Here is a 21,892-nt window from a genome sequence, read left to right as displayed (position 1 = left end):
GCTGCTCCCTATACTACACAACCAAAATCTACGACGTCCCTCTCCACAGCAATGCCCTCCAGCTCCTCCTGGGGAGAAACACGAGATAACCGGGACAATACTGGGGAGTAAATCGTGATATCACGATGACTTAGAAATCAGGCATATCACTTAATACCATGAGGGAAATGTACATGGAAAGATGACCCGTGTGATTTCTAGGTTATCAAATGGACTTGAAGTGGTCCTCATCAATACTTGAGTAGATGAGACCTCATGGAGGAGAAACTGCAAGGTCCTTCTGCATGAGAACAAGCAAAACTCAGCAGTTGAAGCACTTCGTTCTAATTTTTGGATAAAAATCAAAAATATCAGTGATCAGCTCAGAGGATACCTGATGGATGTCCTGCTGAGGAACCCAGGCTCCATGCTCAAGTCCATGAAACTGATGCTATCGTGGAGGGAGCAACTCTTTATCACCGTCCATACCTTACAAAAGGCAAGAAAAAAAGTCAAATTCCAGTCCAACACATTTATGGAGCAGTTTTCATTTCTAGTCCAGAGGAGCTAGTGGTGGGGATTGCCAGTTGATGCTTATGGTAACATTGAATCCTCAGGGCAGCTGGTATTGACAGGTGATTGCTGAACACCCCCCCTACTTTTTCTCCCAAACTTTATCCGGACAATTACCCCACTCTTCCGAGCCATCCTGGTCACCGCTCCACCCCCTCTGCCGATCCGGGGAGGGCTGCAAACTACCACGTCTCCTCCGATACATGTGGAGTCGCCAGCCGCTTCTTTTCACCTGAGAATGAGGAGTTTCACCAGGGGGATGTAGCGCATGTGAGGATCACGTTACCCCCCCCCCCCCCAACAGGCGCACCGACCAACCAGAGGAGGCGCTAGTGCAGCTACCAGGACACATACCCACATCTGACTCCCCACCCGCAGACACACCCAATTGGGTCTGTAGGGGCGCCCGGCCAAGCCGGAGGTAACACGGGCATTCGAACCAGCGATCCCCGTGTTGATAGTTTCGATATATTTTCAGACAAGATATAGGATGAGACGGTACCGTTTATATCGATATAGTTTGTTGTGTAAAATACATAACCCGTTTCTAACACGTGGGGCGTCCTGACGGACGACCTAGACGAGGTGGGGCGAGGTTCTTAACACTTTTCTTGTCATTTTGACCGCCGCGGTTTTTAAACTATATTCTGTCAAGATAGATACCCAGTTGAGATATTAATGCAGTACATATGTTAGTATGTCTGTTAAGGAACTAACTGACACCAAAATTAACATTTTAACAACGTTTAAAACCGTTTTTCAAACAACTTAAAATGGCCGCCGTCCAACGCCTGTAAGCGCTGCAACACCTCGGTGGTTCATGGCACGTCTGAAATGGCGGCTGTTACCAGACATGTTGGCAATAATCACAAATCAAGTTTAGACCATTTCTCTGTACTGGGGAACGCTAGTGTGTTTCTAGGACAGAGCAGCGAACCCCCCCCCCCAAAAGAAAACAAGTTTATTTACAATAAACAGGTATACAATTACCATACAGAGGAAAAAAACAAAACAAAGTTGTACAGAAAGTTTGTGTCCATGTATCTGTAAGGTAAATACTCCCTTTTCAGGACTTTTACACTGACAGCTTGGTCAGACTTCCTGCGCTTGTGGTCGTGGGATGAATTTGCACTGGCTTTTGATGGTTTTATAGAACTAGAAAAAGGGGAAAAGTGGAAATAAATAAATCCATAGATTTAGTTTAAACCAGTGGTAGGTTGCTAATACAAGGCGCTGGGGCGCTGCCCCCTTCAAACACCAAGAGATGTAGCTGCTCGCATCCAGTTTAAGACTCTGGAGCTAGCCTACAGGGCAGTGAAAGGAACAGCTCCTTCCTCTCTCCAGGCCAGGGTCAAGCCCTACACCCCCGCCCGACCCTTTCGCTCTGCTGCCTTGGGACACCATGTTGCCCCGTCGGTCAAAGGCCCCTGCTACCCATCGACCCGGTCACGGCTCTTTTCTGTCCTGGCCCCACAGTGGTGAGATGAACTCCCCACGGAGTCGCTGCCCATCTTTCAGTGCAGGTTGAAAACTCACCACTTCAAGAACTACTACCCTGTTACTTGTTCGTAGCACTTATTTTATTCACTCATCTTAAAAAAAAAAATTCTTGCGCTTTTACTTTAGCACTGGTTTTGCTCTTAGATGCTTGTTTAGAGAGAAGATGCACTTATGACCTCTGATGACGAGTAGTTCTCCTGATTTCCTACATTAAATGATGCACTTATTGTAATTCGCTTTGGATAAAAGCGTCGGCTAAATGACTGTAATGAAAATTATGTTAAATATAATTTAGTTGTATAGTTCAAATAATTATGAAATAATAAAAAATTGGCTCCAAATGGTATTTGGTTGAGTTCTGTCTGAATACATATACTTCCTGGGTGAGGGGCGCCGGCCAAACGACACCTTATGTAAGCCCTCAAACTTGTGGTGAGCAGGTGACCTGAGGCTGCTGTCTGATTGGTTTCTTCAGATTTTCCATGGGGCGCAGTTCTGTGTCGCCCCAGACACTCCCACTCTTATTAGTTAGTGAAACATGATATAACGTAAAAAGCCGATGTACCACCTAGCTCTAGAATAGTCTACAAACCACTGTGTAAGATTTTAAGGTTTTCCCTCCACACTACTCAAATCGGTTAGCATTACATGACGTTAGCATGGTTAGCATATCGGTCGTCGTTAGCATTACACGAAGTTAGCATCGTTAGCTTATCCGTCTTCATGTAATTAACTTCATTACTACACAATACACGGACATACCATAAATACTGATACTTCCCAGAACACATATACACATTTAACACACCTGCGAACACCAACAGTTGATCTGAAGTGACAAGTCTTCTGCTTCTTCTGCATCGTCTTCTTCCTTCTTCTCTCGATATAATGGCGGATCGCACACAACTTCCACGTGCTTACCGCCACCTACTGTACAAGAGTGTGTAACATCATGTCATTTCACCCTAGTTCTTAAATTACACCCATCAACCTTGTGTCGCTTAAGAAAGTAAAGAGTGCCTTCCTGGTGATTTTACTCCCCTATGCCTCTCCTTCTGTTCCCAGTATCCTCATCAGATTCCACTCCCGTCCCGCCTCTCCGACTGTAACCTTTCTCTTTCCACTTCATACATGTTATAACGCAATATTACATGTTCAGTGTTTTCTTTAACTCCACAGTTCTCACACTTACCACCGTCCCTTTTCCCCATTATAAACAAAGTGCCATTTAATCCTGTGTGATCCAGTCAGTCTTGTTACTATGATTCCCTCCCTTCTGTTCCTCCCAACATTTCTGCCATATCTCCATTTCTTTCCTCTTAATGCTGCTTGTCTGTCTCCTTTTCCAAGTGGAACTGATACTGTTATTTCCTTTTGCTATTTCCCTTTTTGCTAGTTTATCTGCACACTTATTCCCTTTCAGTCCTTCATGTGCTGGTACCCAACAGAATTATGCATCTATACAACCTCTGTGTAGTCTTGGCAAATTATAGTACATTTCAATGACTAAATCTTTTCTGACAGTTTTTGTTGACTGTATACTTTCCAAGACTGCTACTGAATCTGTGCATATCACCACCCTACCAGGTCTGACCTCTTCAACCCACTGTAACCCAATAATGACTGCTACTCTTTTTGCTGTATATACTGATAACTGGTCAGATATTCTTTTGGAAATATATATCTTAAACTCAGGGACATACACACCAATTCACACATATTCCTGTTTGCTATTGGAACCATCTGTGTAGATTTTGAGATAACTGTACTGTTTCTCAGGTACAGACATGTTTTAACGCCCCCTTCATTCATTTGCCATTCTCTTTTCTTTTCCAGGATACGCATGTCTATCTTTACTTCTGGGGACAGCCCAGGGGGTACGCTGCTAAATGGGGTGGACCTGGTGAACTCTAAGGCCACCATTCCATATGTCCTCTCTCTTTCGTCTCTTGCCCACCCAAACCCATACTTCTGGAACATGGAATATACACAACAAGCCTGTAATGTCTTCTTTGTATGGTTTTCTTCCACACTTGCTTTTAATCTGACCCAATATGCAAGTGCGAGTTTCTTTCTTCCTAACTCCAGTGGTGTCTCTCCTGCTTCTGTTAGTACTGCATTACTGGGGGTTGACTTAATAGCTCCTATACATATTCTAGTGCTCTATACTGTAGTCTGTCCACGTTTTGTAACGAAGTCTTCGCTGCTGCTCCCTATACTACACAACCAAAATCTATTGTTGACCTCATAACTGCTCTGTAAAAGTCAAGTAATGACATTTACAGGGCAGTTATGCCCCCAGTTATGCCCCCCCCCAATAGCAGCCAGCCACAGCTCGTAATACATTTATGACTTTTTTGCATTTTGTTTCCAGGTGTTTGACACGAGCTAATTGGTTGTTCATGGGGTTGAGGGGTGTCATAGATGGATGTGTCTTGCGAATGAATGAGAATGAAACGTTGATGAATTCTGCTGACAATGTTTTGTAATTTTTAAAGATTTTTTTTTTAAGTAGGACTTAAAAGAACCACAATTAGTCTTAAGGGAGCCGCGGGTTGAGTGTCACTGCTCTAGGCCAATGTGTTCTCCATTGTTACGTCATTTGACGAAAAACAAAGATTCACGGTCGGTCCGGTGCGCCCCCTGGATCATCGCATGTTCTAGGTATATCTAGTTACCACCAGTACCGTCCAGTTCACTCCCGCTGACTCCAACTTCACTCACAACACTCGAAATGTACCCGCGTCCTTCTCATCATGCCCGCCGCTGCGTTTGCCACGCCTACCGCACCATAGCCACGCCCACCGCGCCTGAGAACCTCTCCGGCAACCCGTCTCTGTTTTCCCTTATTTCTTTGAAACACAGCTTGACAGATCATGAAGTCAGCGCGATTTTGAAGAGCGCGCATGGCGCCGTCTACCAGTTGGTAGGCAATGTGGCGCCCGTGTAGAAAGTTGGCCAGACTCTCTCTGACCACACGGAGCTGACCACAAGACGGCACTGAGCACAACAGCGCTACGTTGCCCCTGCTGGAACCGTCTGGTAACTACAACTACTCAGTGCTGCTGGTGTTAGGGTGACAGTGTTGTAGTCGAGTCACTAAACCTCGAGTCCGAGTCGAGTCTCGAGTCCTCAGAGTTCGAGTCCGAGTCATCAGTGCTCAAGTCCAAGTCAAGTCAGGATTCCACAAAAACAAGACTCGAGTCGGACTGGGGTGACATTATCAACACAAAACATATGGAAACAGGAATTACTGTTCTCAAACTACTGCAGCTGACGACAAACATTTTAAACATAAGATAAAATATAGCATGAAATGCTGGTAATGAACATTATTCCATCGGTCACATACTACCCCTCAACATTAATGTTCTCCTCAACATCATTACCTTTAACCTGAAGTACTCGAAGAAAACCAACCATGTACAAAACACTGGATCACAGACTGGAACTCCTATGATACATTCAGTTCTTTTCAGTCACTTTCACAGTTTGGTTACAGACTGGAACTCTTCTGGTACATTCTTTCATATGGGTCAATACCCAGAGTCCTTCACATTCTCTTTTGGTCTGTGTTACCTACAGCCTCCATTTAGCTACATACACTTAACACAGTCCAGCGATGTGTGGTGAGTGTGATAACAAGGTTCCTGCCGTCCATGTCCACAGGGTTGCTGGTAGTAGTCTGGCTGCACAGTCTGTGTCCATGGCACCTTAAAGATTGTATGATGTGGCGGTGTCATCAAACTGCAGCAAGCTGGTGAGCCAAGTCGATCACATGTGAAGACCTTAGGTCTTCTGTTCTGCTGAGGCCCCTACTCACTGGTCCTGCTGTGCTCACTTGGGACAGGTGAAAGGGCAGCCTCCTTCACAGGTAGGTCCTCAACATAACTGTCCTCTTGAATGGATGATTTATTTTGCTCAAACATCATCGTACATATTTCCAAAATGTAACCCCCTTCCAATGCCCCTTCCAATCTGAGAGGACAGAGTGTTACCCTCAGTGATGCTTAGCGCGGTGCCTCCACCTGGAGTGACTAGGAACACTACTATGTGTCTAACTGCCTCCCAGGATATAAAAGTGTGACAGGAATATATCTTCTAAAACCCCACAAGGTGTTTTAGATAAACCACCTGACTCATAGAACTCAAACACTAAAGAATTGGGTTACTCAAAAATAACATGTATAGTGATTTACAAGATGTACTGTAATACAGTAAAATAATAACCCCATGACTCTTGTAATTAGAGAGGTGTTTTACCTATACAAGACACTGAATTGGTCTATAGTTAATCAACTCAAATCACTTCCAAAGTAAAGAAAAGAAACATGTTAACTCTCTAAACTTTGAAACGCTTTAAACACTGACCCCTTGAATATGATTTATATTATTTAAAACATCAACCAGTAATTCCCAAAAATGAGTGCACCCAGTCAAATAAAATAAACTGGAGCTCTTTACTATAACTTAAACCCGAGATACTGGTAGGCCTACGTACGGTGGTGCGCTTGATGTGTCGTGGGAGCGACCCAATGAATTACAGAAGAGTGTTCCACGACAACGCAAGTGTGAATCCCGGTCAGTTCAAGAGCTCTGATGCAAATCAGCCCCTGCTCGCGACAGGCACAGACTCTGGCCCGCACTTTGCACACATTCTTCACGTGCAGTCTCGTTAGTGATTCAGTTCACCACACATATATTTAACTCCGTTCATATTTCGTGGAATAGAACAAAAACGTATCTCCGGAAAAAAACAGGAGTTGTGCACAACTACTACCAACAATGTTCGAAAGACTACCGTAAGGATGCCTGGAAATCAGTATAATAAAATATTTTAAAAAAGAACTACAAACTATATGTTTGTAAAGGCATGGGATTATAATCTTTGTATAAATTAATAAAACATGTCAGATCATCATCTCTGAAACAAAAACGAGATATTCATTCATTCATTCATTCATCATCAGCCGCTTCTCCAGGATCGGGTCACGGTGGCAACAAGCTAAGTAGGGCACTCCAGATATCCCTCTCCCCAGCAACGCCCTCCAGCTCCTCCTGGGGAGAAAAAGGAGATAACCGGGACAATACTGGGGAGTAAATCGCGATATCACGATAATTTAGAAATCAGGCATATCACTTAATACCATGAGGGAAAGGTGCATGGAAACATTACCTGTGTGATTGCTAGGTTATCAAATGGACTTGAAGTGGTCCTCATCAATAGTTGAATAGATGAGACCTTCATGGAGGAGAAACTGCAAGGTCCTTCTGCATGAGAACAGGCAAAACTCAGCAGTTGAAGCATTTTGTTCTAACGTTTGGATAAAAATCAAAAATATCAGTGTTCAGCTCAGAAGATACCTGATGGATGTACTGCTGAGGAACTCAAGCTCCATGCTCAAGTCCATGAAACTGATGCCATCTTGGAGGGAGCAAGTCTTTATCACCGTCCATACCTTACAAAAGGCAAGAAAAAAAGTCAAATTCCAGTCCAACACATTTATGGAGCAGTTTTCATTTCTATTCCACAGGAGCTAGTGGTGGGGGATTGCCAGTTGATGCTTATGGTAACATTGAATCCTCAGGGCAGCTGGTATTGACATGATTGCTGAGCATCCCCCCCCCCCTTTTTCTCCCCAGCTGTATCCGGACAATTACCCCACTCTTCCGGGCCATCCTGGTCACCGCTCCACCCTCTCTGCCGATCCGGGGAGGGCTGCAAACTACCACGTCTCCTCCGATACATGTGGAGTCGCCAGCCGCTTCTTTTCACCTGAGAATGAGGAGTTTCACCAGGGGGACGGATCGCATGGGAGGATCACGCTATCCCCCTCCCGCCCAACAGGCGCCCCGACCAAGCAGAGGAGGCGCTACTGCAGCAACCAGGACACATACCCACATCTGGCTCCCCACCCGCAGACACAGCCAATTGGGTCTGTAGGGACGCCCGACCAAGCCGGAGATAACACGGGGATTGGAACCAGCGATCCCTGTGTTGATAGGCAATGGAATAGACCACCACGCCACCCAGACCCCCCATTGCTGAGTCTCTTTGTGGTGTCTATTATGTAGGCAGAAGTGTCCTATCAAACTGAAACACAGGACTAACCTGCCTCTGGATGGTGGATAAACCATAAGCTTCCTTCTCCTCAGAAAGACCATCAACATGTCTGTCACTGTGGACCGTTCCAGGTATATCCATCCTGTTGGTATGCATGTCACCCACCTAATAATAATACAAAAAAAACATCAAGCATTTGTCAGTGATTTGTCAGTGATTTCACATAAGTAAAAGTTCAAAGGATTTCTTTTTAGATGAACACAGGCTCCAATACCCTTTCATGAGCATTTCTGGAACACTGCATATGGGCTTGGACAACTTCCAACATGTGGGATGTGATTTCATTGAGATCCTCAACATGACGGACGTTCCCTGCCAGCAGTGATCTCTGTCCCTAATTCTCAGGGAAAATTACTCCATGTTATTAAAAAAACAAAGTACGACAGATTCTACTTGTTGCACAATGTAGAATACGGGAACAAGGCCATATGATAATCATTTGAATAAACAAAAAAACTACTGACGTACTCATATTTACTTAATACCTAAAATATACCTTCATCTACCTTAATGTTCCTGAGACGTCCTATAACCTTCACATATTGTCCAAGGACATCTGAACTGCACGGCACACCTGGAGCCTGGTAGGAACAAAAAAAAACATGTTTGACAAGTATATTTGCAGTATTTCTCGACACATCTTTGTAGAAAGTACTCGCCTCTGAATTCACCCACTGTGTCACGTCTATAGGTGGGCCAGTCATGTCATCCACAGAGTACTGGATTTTGACCTCCGAAGGAACACATCTTCTGACAACGCCCACTACAGATATCTATTTTAACACATACACACACACACACACACACTCACACACACACTCACAAGTTCACACAACTTGATCTTAGCCATTGTGCAGTTTAGGTTTAAGGTTTTTGTTCATTTCTTCCTACCTGGTTGAGCTCCAAGTCGCCAATACGGAAAGCACCATTGACCTCTGCAGTGGACAGGAGCTGAGACACTGTGCACGGCATCATCTGAAGTCGCCCTCTGTGCCAGGAACAAGTCATAAGTATCACGTTTTCCATACAGTCCACACAGATGACATATCAACTCATTTTCTAAACACCATCGATAGTCCATGAAATTAGTCAGTGCTCATCAGCAGCTAACACACCTTTCCCTTTCTTGGCCGGTCTGCCTGCTTTTGCCCACTTGTTGATCCTCTTTGTCCATTTCTGAGCACCTGTATCCTGTGTCAAAAAAACTTAAATGTATTCTATTTCAACTACAGTTTGTGACAACATCACACGCCACTGAGCAAAACACAATGAAAATTTGAAAAAAAAAACATAAACTAGTAGGCCAAACTTATGCTGCACATTTTCTACTCTGGTCTTCTTAAATCTTACCTTGGTCCCAAATGACTACTTTCCACTTAAAAGTCACACAAACCCCAGTATCACTCAGCGCATTTAAACCAGCGGTGGCTGGTGCTATTTCTTTATTTTTTTTGGGGGGGGGGCAGCAATTTACCTTGGTGCAGCACACCTGACAACTGCTTTAATGTCCACAGAGTTATTAAGAAGGACAGTGTAGCCTATAGAGTTTATCAGGGTTTGTAGACGGTGGATGATTGACAGTCAAGACGAGGCGTCGTGGTGGGTGTGAAGATGATTGACAGTCATGAGAATTGTCCAATCACATTAGATCAAAAAACATTAAAACAATACCAATTCACCGCCAATAAAAGTGGGAGTGTCTGGGGCGCAAAGAACTAATCGTAAGATAGCTGAACAGCGAGCACACAACTTACAGTGGAAGTTCATCAGGAATGCCTGCTTTCAACAGGAATAAACAGATTTCATGGAACAGCTTATTCAAAAGGGCTATGCAGTGCAGATGTCCAATGAAGAATTGACATGGAAGGGAAAGTGTGGTATATACTGCACCATGCAGTATACCACCCAGTGAAACAGAAACTGAGACTTGTGTTCGACTGCGCTGCACCCTATCAGGGCACATCCTTAAATGAGCAGCTTCTTCAAGGACCAGACATGACCAGTAGTCTAACTGGCGTTGTAATCCGATTCAGACCCCGTTCCAATCATGGCAGATGTGGAAGCAACGTTCCACCAGGTTAGAGAGCCTGATGACGACTTTGATTTACTCAGTTTCCTTTGGTGGATCGGTGATGACTATAACCAAGCCTTGACTGAGCACAAAGTGACTGTACCGTTGTTTTGGGCTACGTCTTCACCTACCTGTGCCAGTTTTGCTCTGAGAAAGTTTGCTGAAGACCAGAGTGGGTAGTTCAAAGCTGAAGTCGTAGAGACAGTGTTGAAAATGTCTACATGGATGACTGCCTGAAAGCTGTTGCTACAGATGAAACAGCCATACCCATGTGTCAGGACAAGACGTGATCAAATTCTGTCAGAAAGAGAAGTTCTCTGATGAGATTTTAGCTCTTCTCAAGGGACATAATGTGAAGCGCAGTAGCCACTTGTAAAAGCTGAACGCTAAGGGTCCACGGTGGTGTAGCAGTCTAAGCATCGGCTTTGTGTCGATGCAGTTGCCCACTGTGGACTGGGGTTCACACCCCGGTCTCGTCAGATCCGACTATGGCCGGACTCGACGAAGCAGCAATAACTGGCAACGCTGTCTTCGGGAGGGGGGCGGAGTCGGCTTGTGTTCGTCACATGAATGCATCTCTGTGTGTGTCGGAAAAAGCAGTAGTTCGGCCTGGATTCGCCTTGTCATGAAAGTGGGGAGGCGTCTCCTTCGAGACTGCCGGCCGGAGAGATGCAGTTGGTGAACGCAGGCAGTACGAGGGTGGGTGTTTGAATTAAAATAGGGATCGATTGGCCACTAAATTGGGAGAAAAAGGGAAAAATCAGAAATAAATGTAAAAAAAAAGAAAAGCTGAACCCTGTGTTTCAAGATGGTCTGTTGCGAGTTGGTGGAAGGCTGTCGAGTGGCTATGCCAGAAAGTTGTAAGCCGCCTGTCATTCTGTCTGGAGACTTTCCCATTGTTGAAGTTCTATGACAGATCCATGAGGAAACTGGAGATGGAGGCCGCAATCATATGCTCTCTGAACTGCGGTAGGGATTTTGGATCCCTAGTGCCAACACAGCCATTCCAAAGGTTCTCTCAGACTCTTGTTACATGCCGTCGCTTACATGGAACAGTTGGGAAACAACTAATGGATGATCTTCCGCGAGATCGGTTGATACCAGATGATCCACCCTTCACCAGAGCTGGGATGGACTATTTTGGACCATTTGAGGTGAAACGTGGAAGAAGCCTCACAAAAAGATTTGGCGTTATATTCACTTGTTTAGCTGTTCGCGTAGTTTACATTGAGCTTGCCTCATCATTGGACACAGACTCGTGCATAAACGCAGGCCAGCGCTTTATAGCAAGGAGAGGACAAGTGAAAGAGATTCGTTCAGATAATGAGACAAACTTTGATGGGGCCAATCGTGAGCTGAAGACAGCCATTGCTGACTGGAACGCCTCCAAATTTCAGCATTTGTTTCATCAATATGGGATTAAATGGACATTTAACCCTCCCACAGCTTCTCATCATGGCGGAGTGCGGGAGTGGTTAATAAGATCAGTTGGAAAGGTGCTGAATTCCACTGTGAGAGAACAAGTCCTTGATGAAGAAAGCCTTCACACAGTCTTATGTGAGGTTGAGTCGATCATCAACAGCCGACCTATCACAAAGGCATCTAGTGACCCAAATGACTTGGAGGCACTGACGCCCAATCAGCTCCTGCTGCTGAAGGTGAAATCATCATTACCACCAGGATTATTCGACAAGGATGATCTCTACTCACGGCATAGATGGAGGCAGGTACAATATGTGTCATATTTGTTTTGGAAGAGATGGATAAAAGAGTACCTACCTCCACTCCAGGAGCGGCAACGATGGTCCACAGCATCAAGAAACTTTGCAGAAGGTGATGTGGTTCTTCTGACGGATGACTGTGCTCCAAGAAATTCGTGGATTATGGGAAAAGTCACTGAAACAATTCCAGACAAGACGGGGCTTGTTCGCAGAGTTCGCATCAAGACAGAGACCAACATCTTGGACAGACCCATCACAAAGATCCGTCTCCTCATGGAATCTAAATGAGCAGGTGGTAGAGACTGAGCTCCTACGATGAGGCATGTGCTGGAAACCTCTGGCTCTCTCTCTCTGTTTCTTTTTTCTTTCAGAAAACGGACCTGTCCAGCTGACTGGCGAAATATTGGTCAGTGTGCTTACCAAGCACTTCCTTTTCATATTTTGTAACATCAGATGTTTGATAATACAAATGCCTGTTCATTGTACGTATTGATGTAATTTGATATGGATTTGTTATGGATGTGGTAATTGTTCTAGGCTTTAGAATTATCAGAACAAGTAGGGGCCGGTAATGTAGGAGCCAAATGTCTCCTAATGTTTAATATTTAATGGTTTAATTAGTAATTAGAATAATTAGTTTAAATATTTACTTTTTACACATCGTATACTTTAGGTAACTGCTTTTTTGTGTATGTATTAAGTTTGCTGTGTAGTCTTAGATAGGTGCATGTCACTTTAAGAACTGGAGAAGGGTGTTCCTGGGTTAACGTGCTCCGGAAGAGGAAGTAATCGGAAGGGGGCGTTGCCTAGAATGGAAGAGTGGAGCCACACGGTTTTTCTGACCGTTCATAGCCTACGTGTATTCATGCCTTGTGTATACGTGTATTAGGTCAGGTTAAAAGTTGTTATTTCTTGGATGCAGTTCAGTATTTCACTGTATGTCTTCAAGCAAGTTTAAATAGATACTTAAAACGCGAAGGAAGAATCATTCTTGGACCAAACAGACAAGTGGAACATGTGTCAGCCATGAGGCTCTTCTCTTTTATTTAGTTTATCAGGATATCTATAGCAGCCATTACAATAAATAATAATAATAAAATGTAAAGACAGTGTTTCCTTCCCTGTTTTAAAACATGCAGCTGCACAATACATCAACATGCAAATGAAAAATAATCTAAAATGGACTCTGTTAAATAAAAATAGGCCCATCTCACAGAATGCAAACCGCATTCAGTTTAAAAACTTTGTGGAAAAAAAGATACAGACCAGCCGCTCCCTGAAATCTACTAAAACTGCATATATTGGTATTTGAGTTTTAGATCAATTGCAACAAATAAATAAATAATGCTATAGGATCTACTTAAAACGACCACGAGTGGTCAAAATGACCGCTCGGAACTTGCGCGTGATCGTGCGCGTCATGTCACTATGACGTGTGTTGGTCGCGTCATGTCCTTTGCGAAGTTTCATTTGCATGTTGATATATTGTGTAGCAGCAGTATATTTTAAAACAGGGAAGGAAACACCGTCTTTACTTTTTATTTTGATCCGTTTAATCTGTTTTAATACAAGTTCTTGTGACATCTCACATGTGGCTTTGACTTGCAACTGAACATTTAGCCTATTACCGAGATTGACATGCAAGACTTTGTAAATGGTAAAGTCGGTACTAAGGGACAGATTAATGTATTTGATGTGATGTTATATTTTGTGTTTTATGGGACGGAAAACAATATTACTTATATAATTCAGTTTTCGGTTATTCTTGGTAAATTCCACATCCACAAAACTAAATGGTCTGGCTCCAAACCCTGCTTTCATCCACTTGTTGTTGAACTCCAGTAGTATGGCACCTTCACTGAAAATCAAGGTGTGTATAAAGACTTGTGATGTTTTAAATCAAGTACATTTTATATGAACTCTGAAAGGACTTAAAACGAGTCGACACTGAACTCCCCTTTTCTGTACAAATCCGTTTTGTTTTTCCTCTGTATGGTAATTGTATACCTGTTTATTGTAAATAAACTTTTTTTCTTTTTTTGGGGGGGGGTTCGTTGCTCTGTCCTAGAAACACACTAGCGTTCCCCAGTACAGAGAAATGGTCTAAACTTGATTTGTGACTATTGCCAACATGTCTGGTAACAGCCGCCATTTCAGACGCAATATGAACCACCGAGGTGTTGCAGTGCTTACAGGCGTTGGACGGCGGCCATTTTAAATTGTTTGAAAAACGGTTTTAAAAGTTATTAAAATGTTAATTTTGGTGCCAGTTAGTTCCTTAACAGACATACTAACATATGTACTGCATTAATATCTCAACTGGGTATCTATCTTGACAGAATATAGTTTAAAAACAGCGGCGGTCAAAATGGCAAGAAACGTGTTAAGAACCTCGCCCCACCTCGTCTAGGTCGTCCATCAGGACGCCCCACGTGTTAGAAACGGGTTATGTAGCGTCCCCAGAAGGCAGATGGTCGTACTCTTTTTTACTGATGTTTAATGTGTTTATTTAACAATCCACAACGTAAGAGCTGAGATGAAAAAAGAGAAAATACTCTTAGATCTCTTATAAATAATAATATACAATCCAAACATCAACATAGAATTTTCTTTGCATTAATGGCTTTTCTTGAACAGTGCAGTAAATTAGGTCAGTTACATAGAAAAATAGCCTACAGTAGAACAAATACACAATCCTATCCCACTGAAAACAAGACAATATGACATACCTTGTTCTCTCTCTCCAACTGGGGGCTAACCAAAATAAGATGCAACTTCTCTTCCCACAATCTACAGAAAAATAAACTTCCAATGAGCATGCATGCTGCGCAGAGCAGTACCCAATGTAGAATGACGTTGCCTAGCCAGGCATTAGAAATCAGGTTTACTAGCAAAGAAATCACCACTCTCTAAAGAGTAACGTTTGAGTTATATCCAGCAAAATATAGAACAGGTACAAAACGAAATCAATACCATCAGATTACAGAAAAAAGGCACATTAAATACCTTGTAATCAATCCAGTAATAACGAGGGAAATTCTTCTTACAAGATTCAGAGAAACGTTCACATTTTCATTGAATGACGAAGGATTACTGACAGAATCCCGCCTGATGTCTCTACTTCCGTTTGCGGTTTTCAAAATAAAAGTCCCTCAAATCACAAACAACCAGTGACACTAGAGGGTCGTTTACAGGTTATGTATTTTACACAACAAACTATATCGATATAAACGGTACCGTCTCATCCTATATCTTGTCTGAAAATAACGCAAAAAGAATATAACGTAAAAGGTCGATGTACCACAGTGTCCGCTCTGTTTCCCTCCACACTACAACTCGGTTAGCATTTCATGACGTTAGCATCGTTAGCTTATCCGTCTTTACTCCACAATACACGGATATACCATAAAACTGATACTTCCCAGAGCACATATACACATTTAACACACCTGTGAACAACAACAGTTGATCTGAAGTGATATGTTATCGGCTGCTGCTTCTTCTTCTTCTCTCGGTGTAATGGTGGCTCGGAAACAGCTTTAAGGTGCATACCGCCACCTACTGTACAAGAGTGGGTAACATCATGTCATTTCACCTTATTTCTTCCCATCAACCTTGTGTCACTTAACAAAGTAAAGCGTGCCTTCCTGGTGATTTTACTCCCCTCTGCCTCTCCTTCTGTTCCCAGTTTCCTCATCAGATTCCACTCCCGTCCCGCCTCTCGGACTGTAACCTTTCTCTTTCCACTTCATACATGTTATAACGCAATATTACATGTTCAGCGTTTTCTTTAACTCCACAGTTCTCACACTTACCATCGTCCCTTTCCCCATTATAAACAACGTGCCATTTAATCCTGTGTGATCCAATCAGTCTCACTATGATTTCCTCCCTTCTCTTCCTTTATTTATAGCTCTTTGTTGTGACAGATTTTGGTATTGTGTAATAACCTGCAGGAATGCAGGAATGAGGAGACGGAGAGATCGAGTCGAGTCAATTCCGTTTACTCGCCACACAAAACAACACCGATGCAGCACAATCTCCCGTGGCAACCGGCTAACCGCTAGGCTGCTGCAAAACATGGCTCACCCCGGAAACCGGAAACAGTGCCTACGTCAGCACTCTGAAATATCTGCCTTAAAGGAGCAGCAGCCCCTGGTGAATCTAACCTCAAATGTGTATCACCACAACCCCTTACTTTTCTGGTCTTCCGCCCAGCGTTTCTGCCATATCTCCATTTCTTTCCTCTTAATGCTGCTTATCTGTCCCCTTTCCCAAGTGGAACTTATACTGTTGTTCTCGTGTATCTACAGGATAACTGAAATATTGTAGCGAATTCGGGGGGGCAGTCCGGGATATCGTCGTCACAACCGGGACGCGAACCCGTGTCTCCCACACCGCAAGCGACAACATTAACCAGTCGACTAAAGGGTCCGACCCGTTAGTCAAGGACCAACGTGTCTACTTATCCATGCACGTTACACCACAACGATCAAGGTGCATCTTGGTCTTCCTCTTTTATTTGCTAGACCGTAGTAACATTACAAAACGACTGCGTTAAGCAGGCACGAAAACACATGAGTGACCCTCTTGCTCTGTCTTCTTCCAAGGGCGCGCACCAGAGTAGCGCGCGGACATTTATACAACATACACAACCAATAGACATAGAGGGTCAGAGGTCAAACATAAAATACATGTTACTGCAAATAAAAACATTTGCTTTCGTGTGTATCTCCATATACTCCAATGGGCTAATTGGTAGTTCAGGTGGTTGAGGGGTGGGAGCGTAATAGATTGATGTGTCTTGCGAATGAATGAGAATGAAACGTTGATGAATTCTGCTGACAATATTTTTTAGTTTTTATTTATTTTTTAAGTAGGACTTAAAAGATCCACAATTAGTCTTAAAGGAGCCTCGGGTTGAGTATCACTGCTCTAGGCCAATGTGTCCTCCATTGTTACGTCGTTTGACGAAACAAAGATTCACGGTCGGTCCGGTGCGCCCCCTGGATCATCGCATGTTCTAGGTATATCTAGTTACCACCAGTACCGTCCAGTTCACTCCCGCTGACTCCAACTTCACTCACAACACTCGAAAGGTACCAGCGTCCTTCCCATCATGCCCGCCGCTACGTTTGCCACGCCTACCGCACCATAGCCACGCCCACCGCGCCTGAGAACCTCTCCGGCAACCCGTCTCTGTTTTCCCTTATTTCTTTGAAAGAGCAGCTTGACAGATCATGAAGTCAGCCCGATTTTGAAGAGCGCGCATGGCGCCGTCTACCAGTTGGTAGGCAATATGGCGCCCGTGTAGACAGTTGGCCAGACTCTCTCTGACCACACGGAGCTGACCACAAGACGGCACTGAGCACAACAGCGCTACGTTGCCCCTGCTGGAACCGTCTGGTAACTACAACTACTCAGTGCTGCTGGTGTTAGGGTGACAGTGTTGTAGTCGAGTCACTAAACCTCGAGTCCGAGTCGAGTCTCGAGTCCCCAGTGTTCGAGTCCGAGTCATCAGTGCTCAAGTCCAAGTCGAGTCAGGATTCCACAAAAACAAGACTCGAGTCGGACTGGGGTGACATTGTCAACACAAAACATATGGAAACAGGAATTGCTGTTCTCAAACTACTGCAGCTGACGACAAACATTTTAAACATAAGATAAAATATAACATGAAATGCTGGTAATGAACATTATTCCATCGGTCACATACTACCCCTCAACATTAATGTTCTCCTCAACATCATTACCTTTAACCTGAAGTGCTCGAATACCACCAACCATGTACAAAACACTGGTTTACAGACTGGAACTCCTTTGATACATTCAGTTCTTTTCAGTCACTTTCACAGTTTGGTTACAGACTGGAACTCTTCTGGTACATTCATTCATATGGGTCAATACCCAGAGTCCTTCACCTTCTCTTTTGGTCTGTGTTACCTACAGCCTCCATTTAGCTACATACACTTAACACAGTCCAGCGATGTGTGGTGACTCGAGTGTGATAACAATGTTCCTGCCGTCCATGTCCACAGGGTTGCTGGTAGTAGTCTGGCTGCACAGTCTGTGTCCATGGCACCTTAAAGATTGTATGATGTGGCGGTGTCCTCAAACTGCAGCAAGCTGGTGAGCCAAGTCGATCACATGTGAAGACCTTAGGTCGTCTGTTCTGCTGAGGCCCCTACTCACTGGTCCTGCTGTGCTCACTTGGGACAGGTGAAAGGGCAGCCTCCTTCACAGGTAGGTCCTCAACATAACTGTCCTCTTGAATGGATGATTTATTTTGCTCAAACATCATCGTACATATTTCCAAAATGTAACCCCCTTCCAATGCCCCTTCTAATCTGAGAGGACAGAGTGTTACCCTCAGTGATGCTTAGCGCGGTGCCTCCACCTGGAGTGACTAGGAACACTACTATGTGTCTAACTGTCTCCCAGGATATAAAAGTGTGACAGGAATATATCTTCTAAAACCCCACAAGGTGTTTTAGAGAAACCACCTGACTCATAGAACTCAAACACAAAAGAATTGGGTTACTCAAAAATAACATGTATAGTGATTTACAAGATGTACTGTAATACAGTAAAATAATAACCCCATGACTCTTGTAATTAGAGAGGTGTTTTACCTATACAAGACACTGAATTGGTCTATAGTTAATCAACTCAAATCACTTCCAAATAAAAGAAGAAAAAAAACATGTTAACTCTCTTAACTTTGAAACCCTTTTAACACTGACCCCTTGAATATTATTGATATTATCTTAAAACATCAACCAGTAATTCCCAAAAATGAGTGCACCCAGTCAAATAAAATAAACTGGAGCTCTTTACTATAACTTAAACCCGAGATACTGGTAGGCCTACGTACGGTGGTGCGCTTGATGTGTCGTGGGAGCGACCCAATGAATTACAGAAGAGTGTTCCACGACAACGCAAGTGTGAATCCCGGTCAGTTCAAGAGCTCTGATGCAAATCAGCCCCTGCTCGCGACAGACACAGACTCTGACCCACACTTTGCACGCACTCTTCACGTGCAGTCTCGTTAGTGATTCAGTTCACCACACATATATTTAACTCCGTTCCTATTTCGTGGAATAGAACAAAAACTTATGTCCGGAAAAAAACAGTTGTGCACAACTACTACCAACAATGTTCAAAAGACTACCGTAAGGATTCCTGGAAATCAGTATAATACAATATTTTAAAAAAGAACTACAAACAATACGTTTGTAAAGGCATGGGATTATAATCTTTGTAGAAATTAATAAAACATGTCAGATCATCATCTGTGAAACAAAAACGAGATATTCATTCATTCATTCATCATCAGCCGCTTCTCCAGGATCGGGTCACGGTGGCAGCAAGCTAAGCAGGGCACTCCAGACGTCCCTCTCCCCAGCAACGCCCTCCAGCTCCTCCTGGGGAGAAAAAGGAGATAACCGGGACAATACTGGGGAGTAAATTGTGATATCACGATAATTTAGAAATCAGGCATATCACTTAATACCATGAGGGAAAGGTACATGGAAACATAACCCGTGTTATTTCTAGGTTATCAAATGGACTTGAAGTGGTCCTCATCAATAGTTGAATAGATGAAACCTTCATGGAGGAGAAACTGCAAGGTCCTTCTGCATGAGAACAGGCAAAACTCAGCAGTTGAAGCATTTTATTCTAATTTTTGGATAAAAATCAAAAATATCAGTGGTCAGCTCAGAAGATACCTGATGGATGTACTGCTGAGGAATCCAAGGTCCATGCTCAAGTCCATGAAACTGATGCCATCATGGAGGGAGCAAGTCTTTATCGCCGTCCATACCTTACAAAAGGCAAGAAATAAAGTCAAATTCCAGTCCAACACATTTATGGAGCAGTTTTCATTTCTACTCCAGAGGAGCTAGTGGTGGGGATTGCCAGTTAATGCTTATGGTAACATTGAATCCTCAGGGCAGCTGGTATTGACAGGTGATTGCTGAGCATCCCCCCCCTTTTTCTCCCCAGCTGTATCCGGACAATTACCCCACTCTTCCGAGCCATGCTGGTCACCGCTCCACCCCTTCTGCCGATCCGAGAAGGGCTGCAAACTACCACGTCTCCACCGATACATTTGGAGTCGCCAGCCACTTTTTTTCACCTGAGAATGAGGAGTTTCACCAGGGGGACGGATCGCATGGGAGGATCACACTATCCCCCTCCCGCCCGAACAGGTGCCCCGACCAAGCAGAGGAGGCGCTACTGCAGCAACCAGGACACATACCCACATCTGGCTCCCCACCCGCAGACACAGCCAATTGGGTCTGTAGGGACGCCCGACCAAGCCGGAGGTAACACGGGGATTGGAACCAGCGATCCCCGTGTTGATAGGCAATGGAATAGACCACCACGCCACCCAGACCCCCCATTGCTGAGTCTCTTTGTGGTGTCTATTATGTAAGCAGAAGTGTCCTATCAAACTGAAACACAGGACTAACCTGCCTCTGGATGGTGGATAAACCATAAGCTGCCTTCTCCTCATAAAGACCATCAACATGTCTGTCACTGTGGACCGTTCCAGGTATATCCATCCTGTTGGTATGCATGTCACCCACCTAATAATAATACAAAAAAAAACATCAAGCATTTGTCAGTGATTTGTCAGTGATTTCACATAAGTAAAAGTTCAAAGGATTTCTTTTTAGATGAACACAGGCTCCAATACCCTTTCATGAGCATTTCTGGAACACTGCATATGGGCTTGGACAACTTCCAACATGTGGGATGTGATTTCATTGAGATCCTCAACATGACGGACGTTCCCTGCCAGCAGTGATCTCTGTCCCTAATTCTCAGGGAAAATTACTCCATGTTATTAAAAAAACAAAGTACGACAGATTCTACTTGTTGCACAATGTAGAATACAGGAACAAGGCCATATGATAATCATTTGAATAAACAAAAAAACTACTGACGTACTCATATTTACTTAATACCTAAAATCTACCTTCATCTACCTGAATGTTCCTGAGACTTCCTATAACCTTCACATATTGTCCAAGGACATCTGAACTGCACGGCACACCTGGAGCCTGGTAGGAACAAAAAAAACATGTTTAACAAGGATGTTTGCAGTATTTCTCGACACATCTTTGTAGAAAGTACTCGCCTCTGAATTCACCCACTGTGTCACGTCTATAGGTGGGCCAGTCATGTCATCCACAGAGTACTGGATTTTGACCTCCGAAGGAACACATCTTCTGACAACGCCCACTACAGATATCTATTTTAACACATACACACACACTCACACACACACTCACAAGTTCACACAACTTGATCTTAGCCATTGTGCAGTTTAGGTTTAAGGTTTTTGTTCATTTCTTCCTACCTGGTTGAGCTCCAAGTCGCCAATACGGAAAGCACCATTGACCTCTGCAGTGGACAGGAGCTGAGACACTGTGCACGGCATTATCTGAAGTCGCCCTCTGTGCCAGGAACAAGTCATAAGTATCACGTTTTCCATACAGTCCACACAGATGACATATCAACTCATTTTCTAAACACCATCGATAGTCCATGAAATTAGTCAGTGCTCATCAGCAGCTAACACACCTTTCCCTTTCTTGGCCGGTCTGCCTGCTTTTGCCCACTTGTTGATCCTCTTTGTCCATTTCTGAGCACCTGTATCCTGTGTCAAAAAAACTTAAATGTATTCTATTTCAACTACAGTTTGTGACAACATCACACGCCACTGAGCAAAACACAATGAAAATTTGAAAAAAAAAAAAAACTAGTAGGCCAAACTTATGCTGCACATTTTCTACTCTGGTCTTCTTAAATCTTACCTTGGTCCCAAATGACTACTTTCCACTTAAAAGTCACACAAACCCCAGTATCACTCAGCGCATTTAAACCAGCAGTGGCTGGTGCTATTTCTTTATT

General features: G+C 43.7%; 1 protein-coding gene across 1 annotated transcript; it reads right to left on the bottom strand.

The window, feature by feature from the left end:
* Positions 1-8: 8 nt before the first annotated feature.
* LOC130128312 (replication protein A 32 kDa subunit-like) lies at positions 9-21,621 on the bottom strand. The gene is made up of 10 exons (XM_056297950.1): positions 21,563-21,621; positions 21,339-21,435; positions 21,117-21,230; positions 20,965-21,039; positions 20,673-20,792; positions 20,446-20,562; positions 19,699-19,793; positions 9,068-9,164; positions 8,683-8,757; positions 9-68 (listed from the first exon to the last, which is right to left on the bottom strand). The coding sequence occupies exons 1-10, from the start codon at positions 21,619-21,621 to the stop codon at positions 9-11; spliced, it is 909 nt and encodes a 302-aa protein (XP_056153925.1).
* Between the last annotated feature and the right edge of the window lie 271 nt (positions 21,622-21,892).

Source organism: Lampris incognitus, chromosome 18 (genome assembly GCF_029633865.1).
Source record: "Lampris incognitus isolate fLamInc1 chromosome 18, fLamInc1.hap2, whole genome shotgun sequence".
Lineage (NCBI taxonomy): Eukaryota > Metazoa > Chordata > Actinopteri > Lampriformes > Lampridae > Lampris > Lampris incognitus.
Note: the sequence above shows the minus strand (reverse complement) of the source record. Positions and strands in the feature narration are given on the sequence as shown.

Excerpts from the sequence above, each read along its gene's own strand:
- LOC130128312 (XM_056297950.1), bottom strand. The coding sequence starts at position 21,621 with ATGGACAAAGAGGATCAACAAGTGGGCAAAAGCAGGCAGACCGGCCAA. Across the intron at positions 21,436-21,562 it reads ACCGGCCAAGAAAGGGAAAG|AGGGCGACTTCAGATAATGC; the intron begins GTGTGTTAGCTG and ends TTCCTGGCACAG. Across the intron at positions 20,793-20,964 it reads GAAGTCTCAGGAACATTCAG|GGACAGAGATCACTGCTGGC; the intron begins GTAGATGAAGGT and ends CCTGAGAATTAG.